Consider the following 16,948-nt stretch of genomic DNA (forward strand, 5'->3'; position numbering starts at 1 on the left):
AATTTAAGGAATAAAAACAGAATGGACACAAAAGATCCAGTTCAACTCAGCATCAAAACCTGAGTAAAGAGATCTTCAGTTTATTGCTGCACAAAGGGGTGGTATAAAGATTGATAAGATATGGGTGGAACCAGGAGGGGGAAGGATGATGGACAGAGAGAACCATGGTGGGGAGGTAAAGTGGGAATGAAGAACAAAGGGTAATGACAACTAGGTGGACAAGTGTGGGAGGATGACCTGAAATGAGAAAAAGCAAGTGTTTGTCCTGATGGGTTGTAGGTTGCCCAAGATGATGTTGGCCTTCAAATTTGCATGTGGGCTCTGTAACAACGGAGAAGGCTCAACAGCGACATACTGATATAGGAGTGGGAAGGAGAGTTAAAATAATATTCATCCAGAGGATCGAGTTGGCCATTGCAGACAGAGTGCAGGTGAAACCAAGGGTAGACTAGGCAACTACATCTGAACCGAGTGAGAAAAATTTCTACCTCATACCAGCCCCCCCTCTCCTTGCATCATTTAAAATGAATTCAAGAACCATTTGCTAATCACAGTGGAATTCCAAAAATCTAGACACCTGAAATTCAGATCATCCGAGAATCCAGACTTTTTGAAGACTCACATTTTAAATTTAGCAGGCTTTTGTGTGTGCACATGCATGCTCAAGCACCACAGATGCAAGCGGCAACAAGCAACTATTTTATTTTTCTTTAAAACTGATCATTTTAATAAATGAAGCATGCTGTACTTGCTAATGAATGAACTATCAAAATGTACCTGTTGATCTTTTCTTTACTTCTACTGAAATATGAATTTTAAAAATACTGCCCGAGAATCCAAAAATCCGGACCAACCCAATCCCCGAGCAGTCTGGACATTTGAACTGTAGAAGATTTGCAATCTATTGATCACATCCACACAAATCATGATCTTGTACATTTCATTGTCATGGTGACCATACCCCGGTTGTGGCCCAGCCAGTCTTTTGAACAGCTTGAACACAATTTCTCTGGTTTTGCACCCTGTGCCCCTATTTACGAATACCAAGATCCATATGCTTTACCAACCACCTTCCTGATGGGAGAAATCAATACATCAAACTAATGCACTGCTTCAACAGAAGCAGGAAACCAGACGCTGGAAATTCACAAAAACTGTTACAGATGTGTGCAACATTAGAAAGTGATTAGTTCTATTCATCCTCAGATGGGAGGGACTGCCCAAGAAGTTTGGGAATAGAGAAGAGAATCTCTCCTTTCTTGCTGCAGTTCTTAATAAACCTTTGGAAAGTTGGCATTGTGTCACTGATCTGGAATCCAATTCACAACTTATCCAAATTTTCAGGAGTTTGCAATACATGTTGAAAAAACATGCAAAAACTTGAAAAGGTAAGTCATCATTTTATAACTTTATTTGTTAACCTGTAATGATTGTAATGAAAGTTACGCTGTTGTAATCAATACCAGAAGAAAAGCTTCATAACAATCTATGTTTGGCCTCTCTGTAGCAATGGAGAAGGCTGAGCAGAGACCGGTTGGGGTGGGAGTGGGGAGGAGAGAAGGAAATGGGAATTTTGATTAAAATGTGGTTAAACAATCCATTTTAGCCCCAGAGTAACTCCTTTCAGTAAATGCTGCCTTATAGTCAACAAGAGCAAGAGACTCCAGTGAAGCAGCTGACCAATTTTACACTAATCCCATTCTGCCATCACATTAGCCACTTGATCCAATTGTTCCAATCTGGAAGAGCCGCACAATTTTTCTTTCATTTTTACCTAAGCAACCTTCAACTTTTCCCTTTTCAAATTTGAGCATATTTTGAAATCTACAATTTTTTGCTAGGGAATTTCTTCTTGAGACTTTTTTGAGTAAATATTCCCCAAAGAGGGCTCCGACCTGCAATGTGGGAGAGGTTTGGAGGGTTATGGAATAGGAACAGGTCAATGGGACAGACTAGGAGGGCTGAATGGCCTGTTTTCTGTGTTGTAGTGTTCTATGTTTCTATTTTCCCAGTTGCAGCCTGACTTGCTGAGTATATCTGGCATTATTTGTGTTTTAGTTCCCCATGTTTTGGGGTGACAGCCTTTAATTACTGATTAACTGTGCAATGTTAAATAGTAATGCAGTTCATAATTTTATATGGAGTTAAGTTTCTGTGGATTAAATTTTGGCTGGTTGACGGGAGAATTTTGCACTTTCCTTCAAGTAGCTCAACATAACAAAAACTTCCTTCCTTGGACTCCATCCACATCTCTCGTTGCCCAGGAAAGGCAGCCAACTTACTGAAGGACCCATCGCACTCTTAACATGCTCCCTTATCCCTCCTCTCATTGGGGAGAAGATCTAGGAGGGTGAAAGCATGCACCAACAGGCTTAAAAACTGATCCTTCCCTGCAGGCTCCTGATGAACCCACAATGTACTGCCCTTGCTTGGTGCTAATTGATCTTCCCTTTCACTGCTTTGCTACATTTGTAAATCTCTTTACACACCACCTAAGTAAATGTTAGAGATGATCTGTTGTAGAAGAATCATTCTTATTGTGCTCTGTAGTTTGTGAGAAATTAACTTAAAAATTAAGGTTGAATTTGCTGATGTTGGAGAACTGGAATAATACACAAGTAAAAAAATATTTCAAAGACTAAATGAGCAAATAAATCTCATTGTATGGCCTTTTTTTTTGCTCTGTAAAAAATTGATAATATTGATACACATTCTTTGAATCGGTCTTTAATTTACTGTCTTGAAGTAAATGTAATTAGCAATTGTAATGCACTAGTCATTCTGGTTTACAGATTCGTAGCTACAATTGAAGTAACAGCCTTGCCAATTATCAGGTTTTTAGATGCAATGAGAAATTCCCAAAGGAAACTTCCTCACAAATTATCAACTCTTTAAGCATGAAACAAAAATCACCCATTTTGTTCCCTAGCCGGCCTCTGCTAATCTCTTGCACTTAGACTGTCATCAGGGATCTATTCATTTATTGAGCCCTTTACTCTGTTTGCAAGGTTACAAAAAAAATCTTGTGTGACTATTTGGAGGAGAAAACTACTGCTGCTGGAAATCTGAAATAAAACCGGAGGGGGATGGGGGTGGGGGTTGGGATTGGAAGCACTCAGTCGGTCAAGCAGAATCCATGAGAGATGCTGAGACAATGTCAAAAGCATTCACGAGGACTGGAAAGTTTTATTTTTCAGTTCATGCAGCATCCATGAACAGCAACAGGTAGTTGACGTTTCAGGCCTGAGCCCTTCAGCAGGGAACCAATGAGAGGCCAGGCCTGAAACATTGACTGCCTATTGCTATTCATGGATGCTGTGTGACCTGTTGAGTTCCTCCAGCCTTTAGTGCATATTTCCAGTTCTTCAGCATCTGCAAACTTCTTGCTTAACCTTAAGTTAATTTGTCACAAACTACCAAGCACAACAATGGTTTTTCTGGGAACAGACCAACAGGTTATCTCTAACATTTGCACAGCCATGTAAAGAAGTCAATTTACAGAATGTAGGAATGCAATGAAAAGGAAAATCAATTTGCACCAAGCAAGGGCAGCACATTGTAGGATTCATTCAGGAGCCTGATGGCTGCAGGAAAGAATCAGTCTTTAACCCCGTTGAAGTATGCTTTCATCTTCTGACCTTCACCCCAATGGGAGGAGGGATAAGAGAGCATGCCAGAGTGTGATGGGTCCTTCAGTATGTTGGCTGCCTTTCCTGGGCAGTGGGAGATGTAGCTGGAATCCAAGGAAGAAACTTTTTGTTAAGCTATATTCACTACCTCTTATGAAAAACAAATGAGTCAAAGAGGATGTGGTGAAGAGAACACGGGAACTGTCCGGGAAAGGGTACAGACTAAAATTGCCAAGTCACTATTATTTTTTAAAAAATGTCAAATAAAGAACTAAATTGAAATAAAGATGCAAACTCATCTGAGGAGAGGGACAAAATTGTTAAATTCAATACCCAATCCAGAGTGCTGCAATGATAGAAAATAAGCTACTGTCTCTTGATCTCACGTTGGAGCAATGTAGGAGTTTTTTTTTTGTTTTTCTAGATCCCTGCTGAGGACTGAAACATTAAGGCCCTTTTGTAGTGTGGGGGGAAAAATGTGATTGTAAAGACAGATATTCTCTGTTTATAAAATCGCTTTGCTTACCTCCATAAAAGGTCTGAAGGCAGATTGACTGGTCAAACTCGCTCCATCTTCCATCCGCCGAGTCGGTTAGACTCAGAGGTGGAGTGGTCACTCCATCTCCTCTGTAAAAGGAATGCCACTGAATGCGGCTCCAAATGGGCGGGCTGATGACGTCACAATGACGTCGTCAGCCTGCAACCAAGGAACACGAATTTTAATAAGACACATATGGTTAATAGAGGCTATTGCATTGAACAGGAGACCTGCCCGAGTCCCAAGACTGCTTGCACAGATCTCCACTAGCACTCTTACTGCTCTTTGGTTGCCATTTTTGAGTATAGGTCGCTTTCCCTTCTTGGTGGTCACGGTGGTGGGCGGCGCTACTGCACCACTCACCCTGTCCCCTTCAGCTCCGGAACCTGGCCCCTGACTCAGCTCTGCATGAAGGCACCGCGGGATCTGCTTTATAGGTCGTCACCCATAAAGGTAAATTCACCTTTTTTAAAAAAACTTGAGCCAGCTGTAATGCAGAGTTTCAGCATAAAAAGGGCCTTGACACCCTTTCCTCCTATGGACGCTGTGTGACTTGCTGAATTTCTACAGCAGGTTTGTGTCCTGCATTGGACCCCAGGACCTGCAGATTTTCTTGTTTATTTCCAGATCTCAGTTCCATCTCTGTTCTCATATCTTCATCTTCTTCTGTGTCCTCAAGTTGTCTATTCTCAGCTTCTCCCATTTTCATCCGCAGATTTCTTCACTGAAACTTAATCCTCATCAAAATCCCACTACTGAACATCAAATCATCACTAATGAAAATCTACAGGACAATAAGAGTGGCAGAGAGGATCTCTGGAGTCTCCTTCCCACCCGTCTCCCGCCCCCCCCCCCAAATCAACGTGATCTACCGAGATCCTTGTCTGATGAGGGTGTGCAAAATCGTTAAGAACCTCTTCCAACCTGAACACAGCATCTTGCAGCTGCTCCTGTCGGGGAAGAGATACAGTAGCATCAGAGCCAGCACCACCAGGCTGAGGAACAGCTTTTTCCCCTCGGGCAGTGAGAATGGTGAACGACCAAAGGAACAGCTCACTCCAACCATCCAAGACTCTCATACTCAAAAAATAATATTTATTATTTCTAACATATTTTTGTCCTGCATATATGTCCTGGGAATAGAGAAGAGAATCTCTCCATATTTTTGTCCTGCATATATGTCCTGGGAATAGAGAAGAGAATCTATCCATATGTCCTGGATTTTTTTTGTACTGAGGACCGGAGAACAGGTTATACGTGTGCAATAAGATGGTCATAAACTTGACAAATCATTTGCCCATTATCTATCCATTTGAACAATTAAGCATCAAGCTTCTCCCCAAAACAGTAAAATTTCAACATTTTTCAAGTCTGAAAATTTTTTTAAAAAACAAATATTCCACTCACCTGGGTTAAAACGTCCAGCTGCTCGACAATTTGCCCCAGTGTTCTAGTAAGTTCTGATGGGATGCCCACGTGATCCCGTGGAGAGCAGTTTGCGGAGTCAATATTAGCTGGGTCCTTTCCATAGGAGGTAGCTGGGACCAAAGGATGATTAACGGAACTGCTCGCCTGCTCGGTTAAAAGTGAGCCCTGGTTTGTTTTCATCAGTCCTGACTGGAATCAGGTGACAGAGAGAAAAACACAAGGGCATTGGTTCCATTTGACTTCTTGTATGATGTCCAACTTTAAACAATTTTCATAACTGAGTACAATCTGGCAAAGGAGGAAACTAAGCAACAAAGACGACATTGAGTATAGAAAAGTTCGCAGCTCCTGACGAAATTCTATTGACATTTACAACACACCTGTATCTCATCCAATGGATGGGTTTAACAAGAGATCTGTTTATTACATAAAAATTATCTGGTGTAAAGGGTTTCTTGGTGCTTATGGAAGAACAGTTACAGGGGCCATTTTGGGGACAAGGCAATCTGGGAAAAGAATCACTAAACCATCCATTTACAATCTGACTGACCTTTTTAAAAATTATATTTGAATGCTTTAACAAAATGCCAATAAAAATTGTACTATGCCATGCAGAAAGATATGTAACAATGCCCATAGCCAACAAAATAAATCCTGAGACTTGCCAACCAAGTTTACTATTAGAGTAACATTCATTTCTTAATTTAAAAAAATAAATGCTTGATCAGTGCACAGATCTTGACAGAAAGGGGAAAAATGTCTCAAATTTACAAGAACAAACAGTTCCACAAGAAAGATTGCTGGCCTCATTTCTTCTGTACGGTGCAAAGTATACAAGGAAAAATCAGGTAGAGCAGCCATTCTTAATTTTTTTTCCACTATGGCACCCCCCCCCCCCCCTCATCCCACCCGACCCCAGGACTTTGCTGAACCCCCTTTCCCTGTGAACCAGTCAAGTTTAGGTCTATTCTGTACTTCTCTCCTACCGACTACAAAAAAACACAAATACTTATGTTACAGAGGGTGAAAAGAAAACAAGGCTTTTACTTAAAATGTTGTGGCCCCTGGGGGATTGGCGCGGTGGGGCGGGGCGCAGCAATAGGGCCCTGTTGAGAATGGCTGAGGTCGAGTAATGGATCAACTACCCACTCTCCTGATACAGCATACTGGAGTGCAAACAGACCAGTCAGGGCTCATATTGGCCTTTAATATCAAAATACTCAAGAGTAAATTCAATATTGTAGAAATGCCATACAGCACATTGTTATTCCATGTTTAAAAACTCTTCTTTGGCTTGGCTTCGCGGACGAAGATTTAGGGAGGGGGTAAATGTCCACGTCAGCTGCAGGCTCGTTGGTGGCTGACAAGTCCGATGCAGGACAGGCAGACACGGTTGCAGCGGTTGCAGGGGAAAATTGGTGGGTTGGGGTTGGGTGTATCTCAGCTCCCCTCTGAAGGGACGGCCTTTTCTTCTTGCAAGATGGCATTGGAGCGTGGAAACTCTTTGCCAGCCTTTGAATGAAATGCAGAAGATAGCATGTCATTGTACTCGTGACAATTTATAATAAAATATAAATGAATGAAGGAATGTCTCACAGAAATGTACCTGTAATGATGTTCTTAAATAATTTGGAAGATTTCAACAAGTGGACATATTCCTTTAATGTTGAGAGAGCCAAGGCTAAGCCTAGCACAATGATAGCTGGTAGACTTTGTGTGATTGCTTCTGAGTCAGAAAAAAAGAGAAAAACAAGACACAAAGCACGCTTGATGTATCAACACAGGAAGCTATTACCACAGTATTACCAGCCGGATGTCACGCAGGAAATTAAATTGGTAGCTTCTGTAAATATGATATCACAGTGATCTGTCAGTAATTGATTAATATTGTTTCCTGTCAGGCATAAGTAATGATTCTCACCGTGTGGTAGTGACACAGTAACTAGTTGTTTCTGAAAGAATAATTAACCACCATCCATTCTTCACAGTCAGTGCCCAGGCAATGAACTCAGATACAGGACATTTTATTCAGGAAAAGGCTCTTGGTAGGGTAAGCTTCACAGTTTTATATCAAAACCAGCTTTAGTTTATAGTTGATGCTGATGCAGGCAGTGTTGAGTACTTTAAAATTTGAAGTGAAAAAGCAACTGGAAAGATAGCATAAGAGACACAGTACCAAATTAAACAAAGGTCTTACACTTCTTCAACCCATAAAATAGAGGTGTGAAGTGTCCTCTGTAATCTCCCTCATGACTTGACATGACTTCTTTTCAATGGATTGGTCTTTGAGTGAATGCAAGAACACAAGGGATGAAATAAGGTGTAGGTCATGTGGCCTCTCACGTTTGCTGTACCATTAAATAAGATTGGCTAATCTTTCACTCACTTTCCTGCACTAGCTTCACACCCAGTTAGCCTCTTAATAACTAAAGATCATTCTCCATTTTGAACACTGAGCCTCCCCAGCCTGCTTTGGTAGTGAAGTCTAAAAAATTGCCACCCTCTGAGTGAAAAAAATGGCTAACCACCCCTAATTTAAAGCCCCAACACCAATGTCATTTATGTTTTTAAAAAATATAAACACAGCCACTGCGTTCCAGGAAATTATCCCCAATTTCCTGGAACGCAGTCTGTGTAAAAATGATCAGAACAGGAATAAGGACTCATTCCTGTTCCAGCATTTTACTTCTTCGACCCCTTGTAATTTTCACGGATCGCTTGCAGTCTAAATTGAACTGCAGGTGTTCCGTGAATAACGGACTAATAACGGACATCCAGCCTATGAAAATACTGCACTTCAGGAATTCTGCTTAAACTCACGGTGTGATACGGATATTTGGAGTTTTGGTCATTCCTGTGTGAACAGCCTCTCCGGGAAGGTAGGGAGACACTTCAGAACAGAAAAATCATGCCAGTTCCATGTAAAAAACTTAATTGACCCATTCCATTCTCTAAGTTTCATTGGTGTGGGAGTGACAGGAAAGCAATCAGGATATTGGATCAGCAGCACATTTCTGCACATGCAATGTGATAATGATTCCACTTTTTTTTCTGGGGCCACATCCCAAGCACTAAACATCAGTCTGAGTATTCACCCTGTGATGCAAGTTCTTATCAGAAACACTGGCAAGAGTGTAGAACATAGAAAAGTGCAGTACAAGGTGCAGACCCTTTGGCCCACATCATGCTGAACATGATGCCCAAATCAAACGAAAACTGGGCTGTTTGCTTGCACGTGATCCACACACCTTAATTCCCTGCATATTCATGTGCCCGTTTAGAACCCCCTTAAACGCTACTATTGTATCGGTCTCCATTACTACCCCTGGTAACCTGTTCCAGGTACCCACCACTGTGTATAAAATTTATTCTGCACATCTCCTTCATTTTTTTCCCCCCTTCCCTTTAAATGCATGTCCTCTAGTATAAACTTCTATCAGGTCACTCTTCAGTTTTGACACTCCTGAGAAAAAATCTTTACTTGTAGTTAATACCCTCTAATATGGGAAACATCCGATAAGTAACTTCCAAAGCCCCCACATCCTTCCTGTAATGAGGCAACTAGGACAGCACACAATTCTCCGAGTGCAATCTAACCAGTTTTATAGAACTGTTACGTGATTAGAAGCAGTGGATGGTTCTCCATTCCATTCAACTGCTTTTGAATACAAATACTCCCATTGGATATTAATGCCATGCGTGGAGGCTGGAGCTCTTTTCTCCTACATTTTAGAGCTCCCAGAACAGCATTGGGAATGGGGAGAATGAGACTTATTTCCAACAAAAATGTGTTGAAACTAATGAATATCAAGTTAGTAGTCAAAGGTTTAAAATCTTTTCACTCTGGGGGAGGCTCAGTATCATACATGATTCAGTAGCAGAGAAGAGGACTATTCAATCAAGGTCCGCAATGCTGGTGTATATGAGAAAATATTCACAGCAGTAAAAACATTACTTTCTCTTGCTTAGCTCACTCAGTTTTGGAGAGGCACAATGAGAATGGACAGACATACCAATGGGTTTATTTTGTTCGGTGAAATACATACATGTGAATTGTGAAAAGGATAGAGAGTAACAATTGGGAGGAAACAAACCCCATGAATAGGATTGCAGAACCTGGTGACATTTAGTGAGGTGCTCCTGGCAGACCTTTTACTCATGATTAGAGAGGAGGAGGAGGAAACCTTTCACCTAATTGGTGACAGGGGTTTGGAACATATTGCATGAAAGGGTGGTGGAAAAAGAACTTTTCAAGACACTCAAGTACTCAGAACCGCTGCAACCCACGAGTCTACAGGCTGAAAACTGTGAGATTGTGTTTCAGCTGGATGTTAAACAGGAAAGTCTGCAGATGCTGTGATTGTAGTGCAATATACAAATGAGCTGGAGAACCTCAGCAGGTTACGCAGCATCTAAAGGAAATACAGGGTAACCAATGTTTAGGCAGGAGGAGAGAAGCGAACAAAAGTCTTCTTTCCTTCAGCTCTCCACCTTCTTTTCTTCCCTCTCCAAAGAGCTACCTCCTTCCCCATCACCAGCTTTACTCCCCCCCTATTCTACCCTCCTATCCATATCCATCTATGGCCAAATTAACCTGTCAGCCTGTACCCATCCCCTTGTCCTTTCCTCCCCTCACCCTACCTGTTTTACTTTTGTGCGTACCTTGATGAAGGGCTCAGGCCCGAAATGTTGGTCAACCTTTATTTCCTATGGATTCTGTGTGACCTGTCAAGTTTCTCCAGCACTTTTGTGTATTTCACCTCATATGATAGTCTGAATGACATTCTTTTGACTAACATTTCTATAATTCTGCAAACAAAAATAGAAAGTGCAAGGACAAAGAACCAGGCAAAAATTTCCATTACAGAAAGTAATGTTAAAATTCAAGAAATTACTCAATTAGGAACCATCTAAAATTACTGTTTGAAATGTGTCTGAAATATGTTCCTGGGATACCAAATCAGTGAGTTCTTTTGTTGTTCCATTTAGGTCATTTGTAAACAAACTAAATATGCTTTATAGACACAGAAATGCGCAGACATTTAAAAAAAAGTTGACAAATAAGAATTAATTTTACAATGAATAAAATTTTGCTTCAAGATTATATTTTAAAAGAACTACTGAAAAGATATTACCCTTGGATGCAGACACTGTTGAACTTTTAAATAACCTTTACACTGAAAGAACAACAAATCCTCACAAAAGTGGCAAGATTAAAGCACTATTTTTAGTCAAAAAAATGAAAGATGTCAAAGAGTAAGAAACACCCCGACAGGAAGTATGCTAACAGAACTTGACAGTGAAAATAACTGCACAGGAAGGAGGGTACATGTACATTCATAAATTGTGAAATTCTTATCAAGCCAAAGATCAGACTAGAATAGTAAAGGGCAGTATACTTTAAGTGGAACATTTGAGAAATGCATGGAAATATTGCAACAGTCCCTAAAATATCAGGATGCAGTTTTTTTTTTACTGTTGGCTGTGCAATGAATAATTTTATCTCTCTAATTAATGACAAAACTTGCTTGACAATCCTTTACCACATCCCAGGGATTAGGCTGGAAAGTATTTACAATTTTTTATTTACAACACTGTAGAAGCCAATTCTGGCCATTTAAACCCAGGCTGCCCAATTATACCCAAATTAACCTACAACCCTGAACTCGGAGGAAACCAACACAGATGCAGACGCAGGTAAAAAGGGCAAACTCCTTACAGCCAGGCTGGATTTGAAACCTGAGTGGCTTGTGCTACAATACCACTATACTAACCAAACATCCTGGCAGGCATTTGATAAAAATCGATCACAAGGCAATTTTCCTCAGATTTATTGTCAGTCTATATACATGACATCACAGATTCTTTTTCTTGTTGGCAAGGCAGAATTACCATTTATTGGTTGTGTAAAAAACCATACACACTGTAAACAAACTGAGAGAATATACAAAAAAATCAATAAAGTGCAAAAGAGTCCTTAAATGAGTCCCTGATTGAGTTTGTTATTGAGAAGTCTGATGGTGGAGGGGGAGCAACTATTCCTGAACCTGGTGGTCTGAGTCTTGTAGCACCTAGACCTCGTTCCTAATGGGCAGCAGCGAGAACAGAGCATGTACTGGGTGATGTGGATCTTTGATGATTGCTGCTGCTCTCCAATAGCAGGATTCCCTGTAGATGTTCTTGATGGTGGGGAGGGTTTTACCCGTGATGTCCTGGACTGTATCCACGACCTTTGGAGGGCTTTACACTCAGGGGTAATGGTGCCCCCATATCAGACCATGATGCAGCCAGTCAGCACACTTTCCACCACACATCTATAGAAATTTGCCAGGGTTTCTGATGTCATACCAAACCTCTGCAAACTCCTGAGGAAGTAGAGGCGCAGACGTGCTTTCTTCATGATGCCATTGGTGTGTTGAGTCTGGGAAACGTCCTCTGAGAGAGTGACTCCCAGGAACTTAATTTGCTCTCCCTCTGATTTCCCCCAATGATCACTGGATCGTACACCTCTGGCTTTCAGTTCCTGAATTCCTGGGTGCCATTAAAATAAATTATATAGTAGTTTTGAGGAGTAATATTCTGCACTATCAAATGAAAGATTAAAAAAAAATTTAAAACTTGCAATAGCTGACTCTATTTCAAACACTAGTTAGTCAATGAATGTGAGTGCAAACCAGCTGTCTCTTGCTATGTAACACAGGAGTATAATCCCACTAAAAATAATATCATTCATTATTCAGCGGGTACATTATTTATTACCAGTACAATGTGGTCCAAATAATATCTAAAAAGTACTTTTACCTTTATGAATCTAATAGCTTGATGTGCAGAAAAACTGTAATGCATTCACTTTAGCAGCTTCTGCAAAACTCTTCAAAACCACTTCTCATGGAAATGGCATTTAAGATTAGTAAATAATCTTTCATGTCATCAGGAAGCTCATTATAGTCTAGGCAGACCAAGTGACAAAAACACTCTCCTGTCATCACCATATAGATACCACTTCCTTTGTGGAAAGTCTGAAGCCACATTTCTCCCAAAAGAAAGCAGCCTGCAAAACAGGAAGAGAGGAAGGAACAGTTGCTGTCGTCTATGTAGTTGAGACTTATGTGCATTCTTTGGATGCCTATGAGCAGTGACACTGACTGGGTATCAGTAGTTGGAATAAGTTGCTATTATAGATATTAACGAGGGCTATTTGGGATTTCTCAAAGCTGAGGTCACGGGTGGCTGGTACTACAGGAAATGAAGGAGCAGAAATACACCTCTGGAACTTGATCTGTTTGGATTTTTTTTTTAAACATGGCAGAAGTAAAGTATAGACATTAAAAGTGATACATTTAAACACAATCTCATGTACAAAAATGCTCAAGAAATTTGGAAATACTGAAACTCTTGCAGAGTTCGGACAACTTCAAGCTAATGTTTCAGTTGACGAAAGAAATTTACTGAAGAATATATTTTTAAAAAAAGGAAAACACACAATACAACGGAATGACCTACCAAATGGTGGTGGTGAATTTTAAAGGTGATAAAAGTATAACTGCACTATGAATGGAAGGATGTTTATTTAAAGGCAAACATAAATTTATTTTGACAGTATTTTGCCGAAATATTCCTTCTGCTTTTCGGTAAACTTGAGAGTATATACCAATTGTAGTCTACAAACCTGTAGCTTTTTTGTAGTCCATTCTCTGATAATGTTGCTCAAGGAAGTATCTATTATATTGTTAAGGTCTACAATTAAAGTGTTCTGCATGTACAAGAATCCCAGTCATGTCTTGGGTAGGAGTTTCAAAATAATGCAAGAATTCAATATTTTAAAGACTATTTACATCTGTTACATACAGGGTATATGGAATAAGCTGCCATATATGGTAGAGGTGGGTTCAATTGTAATATTTTAAAAAACATTTATATGGGTATATGACTAGGAAAGGTTCAGAGGGATATGGGTCAAAAGCAGGTATAGGATTAGAGAAGGTAAGCAGTTTGGTGAGCATGGTCAAGAAGGGCCAAAGGGCTATAAAACTTTATGAGCAGTGCATACAAGAAACATTTACTGAGATTGGATTCTCCGTGGATGTACTACATGCACAAAGTATGGCTGGCATAAAATCAACGGGCCAGTTGTGATATACATCTCAGTTTTGAAATGGTTTCAGAATTTGCAGTTTTCAGCATTTTTGTCTCTTAGTCATCTTTACATGTTGATTTCTGGAAGCAATTAAAAAAAAATTAAATTCTAATGGTATTTTGAAAGAGCAAGACGTGATGAATTTTATTGGATACATGCAGAATCCTGCTGGAATATTAATCCGACACTAACGCGGGAAGGCAGATTACCAGGTGGGTCCTGCCTACTTACTATTTTAGCAGCACTACTTGGCTTTTATTGCCGCATGGTCCAAACGTCTCCCGGTCTCAGTTCTTGTTTGCCTCATTAACAATATAAGTAGAGACTCTGGCCCTGGACATCCCTGTGGTCAAAGGTTCTTGAAGTGCTTTCAACTGTGATCAAACCTTTCAAAAAAATTATAAAAATCTAATAATAAATTTACTCTCTGTACTTGGTTTGGCCTTCTCACCCACTCTTCTACCCTCTGGCCACTTCCTGTGTAATTGCAGAAAAAGCTAAACTTGTTCTTGTACTTCCTCATGCACCTCAATCAAGGGCCACAAACAAACCTTCCAGGTGAGGCAGAGCTTTCCCTGCACCTCATCCAATCTAATCTGCTTCATTAGGGTTAAGATTGGTGTGGCCTCCTTACTTTGGTGAGACCAAATGCAAACTGAGTGACAGCTTTGCCAAACATATCTACTGCTTGAGAGTCCCTCACTGTTCTCACACTGATAAGTCTGTTCTTGGTCTCATCCATGGTCAGGGAGAAGTTAAATGTAAACTTGAGGACCAACACGATAAATTCCTCCAAGACAGTTTAAAACTCAACAAGATGAACATCAATTTTTCTAATTTTAGGTTAGACCACCACGATCTGGCTCCACTATTTCCATCGCTTCTTTATCTACTGCTGTTACTACTTTTCTAATTCTTCCGCCCCCATGACCTCTTCCCCTTCCCGTCTCTCTACCTCTTCCACCTTTTGACCAATACCTTGGAACCTCTTGGTCTCTCCCCACCTCCTTTCTCTCTTCATATACATAATATCAATCTCAAGTGTTGGCGAACCATTTCTGATGCGCTCAGGCACTCATTTGCCCCTTTTAAATTGCAGCACCTGGGTAGCCCTCCTGGGACCCAGGTGCAATTACTGGGGCAAAGATGCTGGAAGCACCTTTTAAATTGCCAACCCAGCAATTTAAGGGGGATCCCACCCCAGCAATGATGCATCACGTACTGATTGGAAGTACCACCGGATGTTCAGATTCTGGCGGCCTGGTGACGCACGCACTTATGTCACCGGAATAAGCGGGTCGGCCATTTCCCTGTACACATCGCCAATGGACATGACCTAGGTAAATTTTACTGGGCTCCCTGACTACCTCTGAGGTAGGTCAGGGACCGGTTGGATTCCGACAGGGTTGAACGGGTCAGACCCTTTCTAACTGCCGTGTAACTGGGTCGCAAACTGGGCAAATTGCCCAGTTAACCCCATTTTACACAACAGTTTGAAAGGGCCTATTGTTTGTATAACAATAAATTTACTTATATCGCAAGTAATAAAAAGCAACTTAAAAATATTAAGATACACAAAACAATCCAAATGAAGTGGTTGAGGTCCTCATGCAATAGGTTGGAGTTGTGCTAGGTTCATCAGAGGGGTTTAAACCAAGTGTGAAGTGCAATCCAGCACCATGGCTCAGGTTGCTTGTTCTGCCCCAGGGCCCAAGTGCTCAGGGAGCACCAACAGGCAACATCAGCTTGTCCCCCCCACAAGCACAGGAATGGAAATTAAGAACAAGCTCTTGGAGGAAGTTGAATAGCAGGTAAGCTTCATGATCTGGTATACTACCAGTTTTAATTTTGAGACTAAAGACAAAAAAAACCCTGATTTTTGTGATCACTATGTATTACTTCTTTAACTATTCTTTTCTGATATGGAGAAAAAAAAAGCAGATTACTCACCTTCAAGGTATTATTTAAAATGATGGATTGATGCAAAGGAATGTTCTACGCAATTGAAAGGGGAGAGTAGGAAACGACAAGACAGCTTATGAAAGATGATGTTGATTTTACTGAATCAAATAATACATCAGGTAGTCCCAGATCATAAAATAGGAGGGAGAAAATTAAAAGCAGAAATACAGGAAACATTTTTTCATTAATTATATTTATATTATAAACAAATGCAAGAATATTTAAAATTGAGGTGAACAGTGGTCAAAAAGAACTTCTATAAAATAAATTAAAAAAAATGATACCCATCCTTATATTTATATCTATCCTTTAATTTATTGCAGCAGAAATGACACTTTTTTAAAAAAGTGGCAACTCATACTGAATACTGGGGACTGAAAGATTCATATGATAACTTTAAAAGACACCTTTTTTGGCTTCTTCCTGCATCCCAAATGTCATTCTCATTTTCTGAATTTACCAACTTCCCTGGTTTCAAGCAAAGATTTCCACCAGTGGAATTTAACCACACAAATTTCAGTCATATATTTCAAGTGTAAGATTGGAGGTGCTGTGGACAGTGAAGAAGGTTTTCAAAGCTTGCAGAGGGATGTGGACCAGCTGGAAAAATGGATATAAAAAAAATGGCAGATGGAATTTAATGCACTCAAACGTGGAAGGACAAACCAAGAAAGGACATAAGCAGTAAATGGTAGGGCACTGAGGAATGAAATAGAACAGAGGAATCCGGGAATACAGAATTCCCTGAAAGGGGGGTCACAACTGGATAGGGTTGTAAAGAGAGTTTTTGGCATATTGGTTTCACAAATGTTGAGTATTGGAGTTGGAATGCTGTAGTCAACTTGTACAAGACATTGGTGAGGCCAAGTTTGGAGAATTATGTGCAGCTTTCATCACCGAACTACAGGAAAGATATCAATAAGATAGAAAGAGTGCAGAGAAGATTTACTAGGATGCTGCCCAGACATCAAGAACTGAGTTACAGGGAAAGGTTAAACAGATTAGGACTTTATTCCCTGGAGCGTAGAAGAACGAAGAAAGACTTGATATTTAAAATTATGAGGGGGATAGACAGAGTAAATGTAGATAGGCTTTTTCTACCGAGGGTAGGTGAGATACAGACCAGAGGAGATAGCTTAAAAGTGAAGGGGGAAAGTTTTGGGAGAACGTGAGGGGGAACTTCTTTACACAGAGAGTTGTGGTAGTGTGCATCGAGCTGCCAGCTGAAGTGATGAATGCAGGGTCAATTTTAAC

At 40.4% G+C, this 16,948-nt stretch overlaps 1 protein-coding gene across 8 annotated transcripts in view; it reads right to left on the reverse strand.

The window, feature by feature from the left end:
- poc1b (POC1 centriolar protein B) overlaps nt 1-16,948 on the reverse strand; it is a 66,905-nt gene that overhangs the window by 24,388 nt on the left and 25,569 nt on the right. For 5 of the 8 annotated variants that reach the window (XR_011346805.1, XR_011346806.1, XR_011346807.1 and 2 more), the window contains exon 11: nt 5,575-5,784. Coding sequence is in view for 3 of the 8 variants with exons in the window: in XM_069904286.1 (XP_069760387.1) it covers nt 5,575-5,784 (210 nt within the window). In the remaining 5 variants the exon portion in view is untranslated. Of the gene's footprint in view, nt 1-5,574; nt 5,785-6,855; nt 7,108-7,201; nt 7,322-11,450; nt 12,127-16,948 lie in introns of those variants that run through there. The other 3 variants (XR_011346809.1, XR_011346808.1, XM_069904288.1) reach the window with 3 other exon arrangements.

The sequence above is a fragment of the Narcine bancroftii genome, chromosome 11 (assembly GCF_036971445.1).
Source record: "Narcine bancroftii isolate sNarBan1 chromosome 11, sNarBan1.hap1, whole genome shotgun sequence".
Classification (NCBI taxonomy): domain Eukaryota; kingdom Metazoa; phylum Chordata; class Chondrichthyes; order Torpediniformes; family Narcinidae; genus Narcine; species Narcine bancroftii.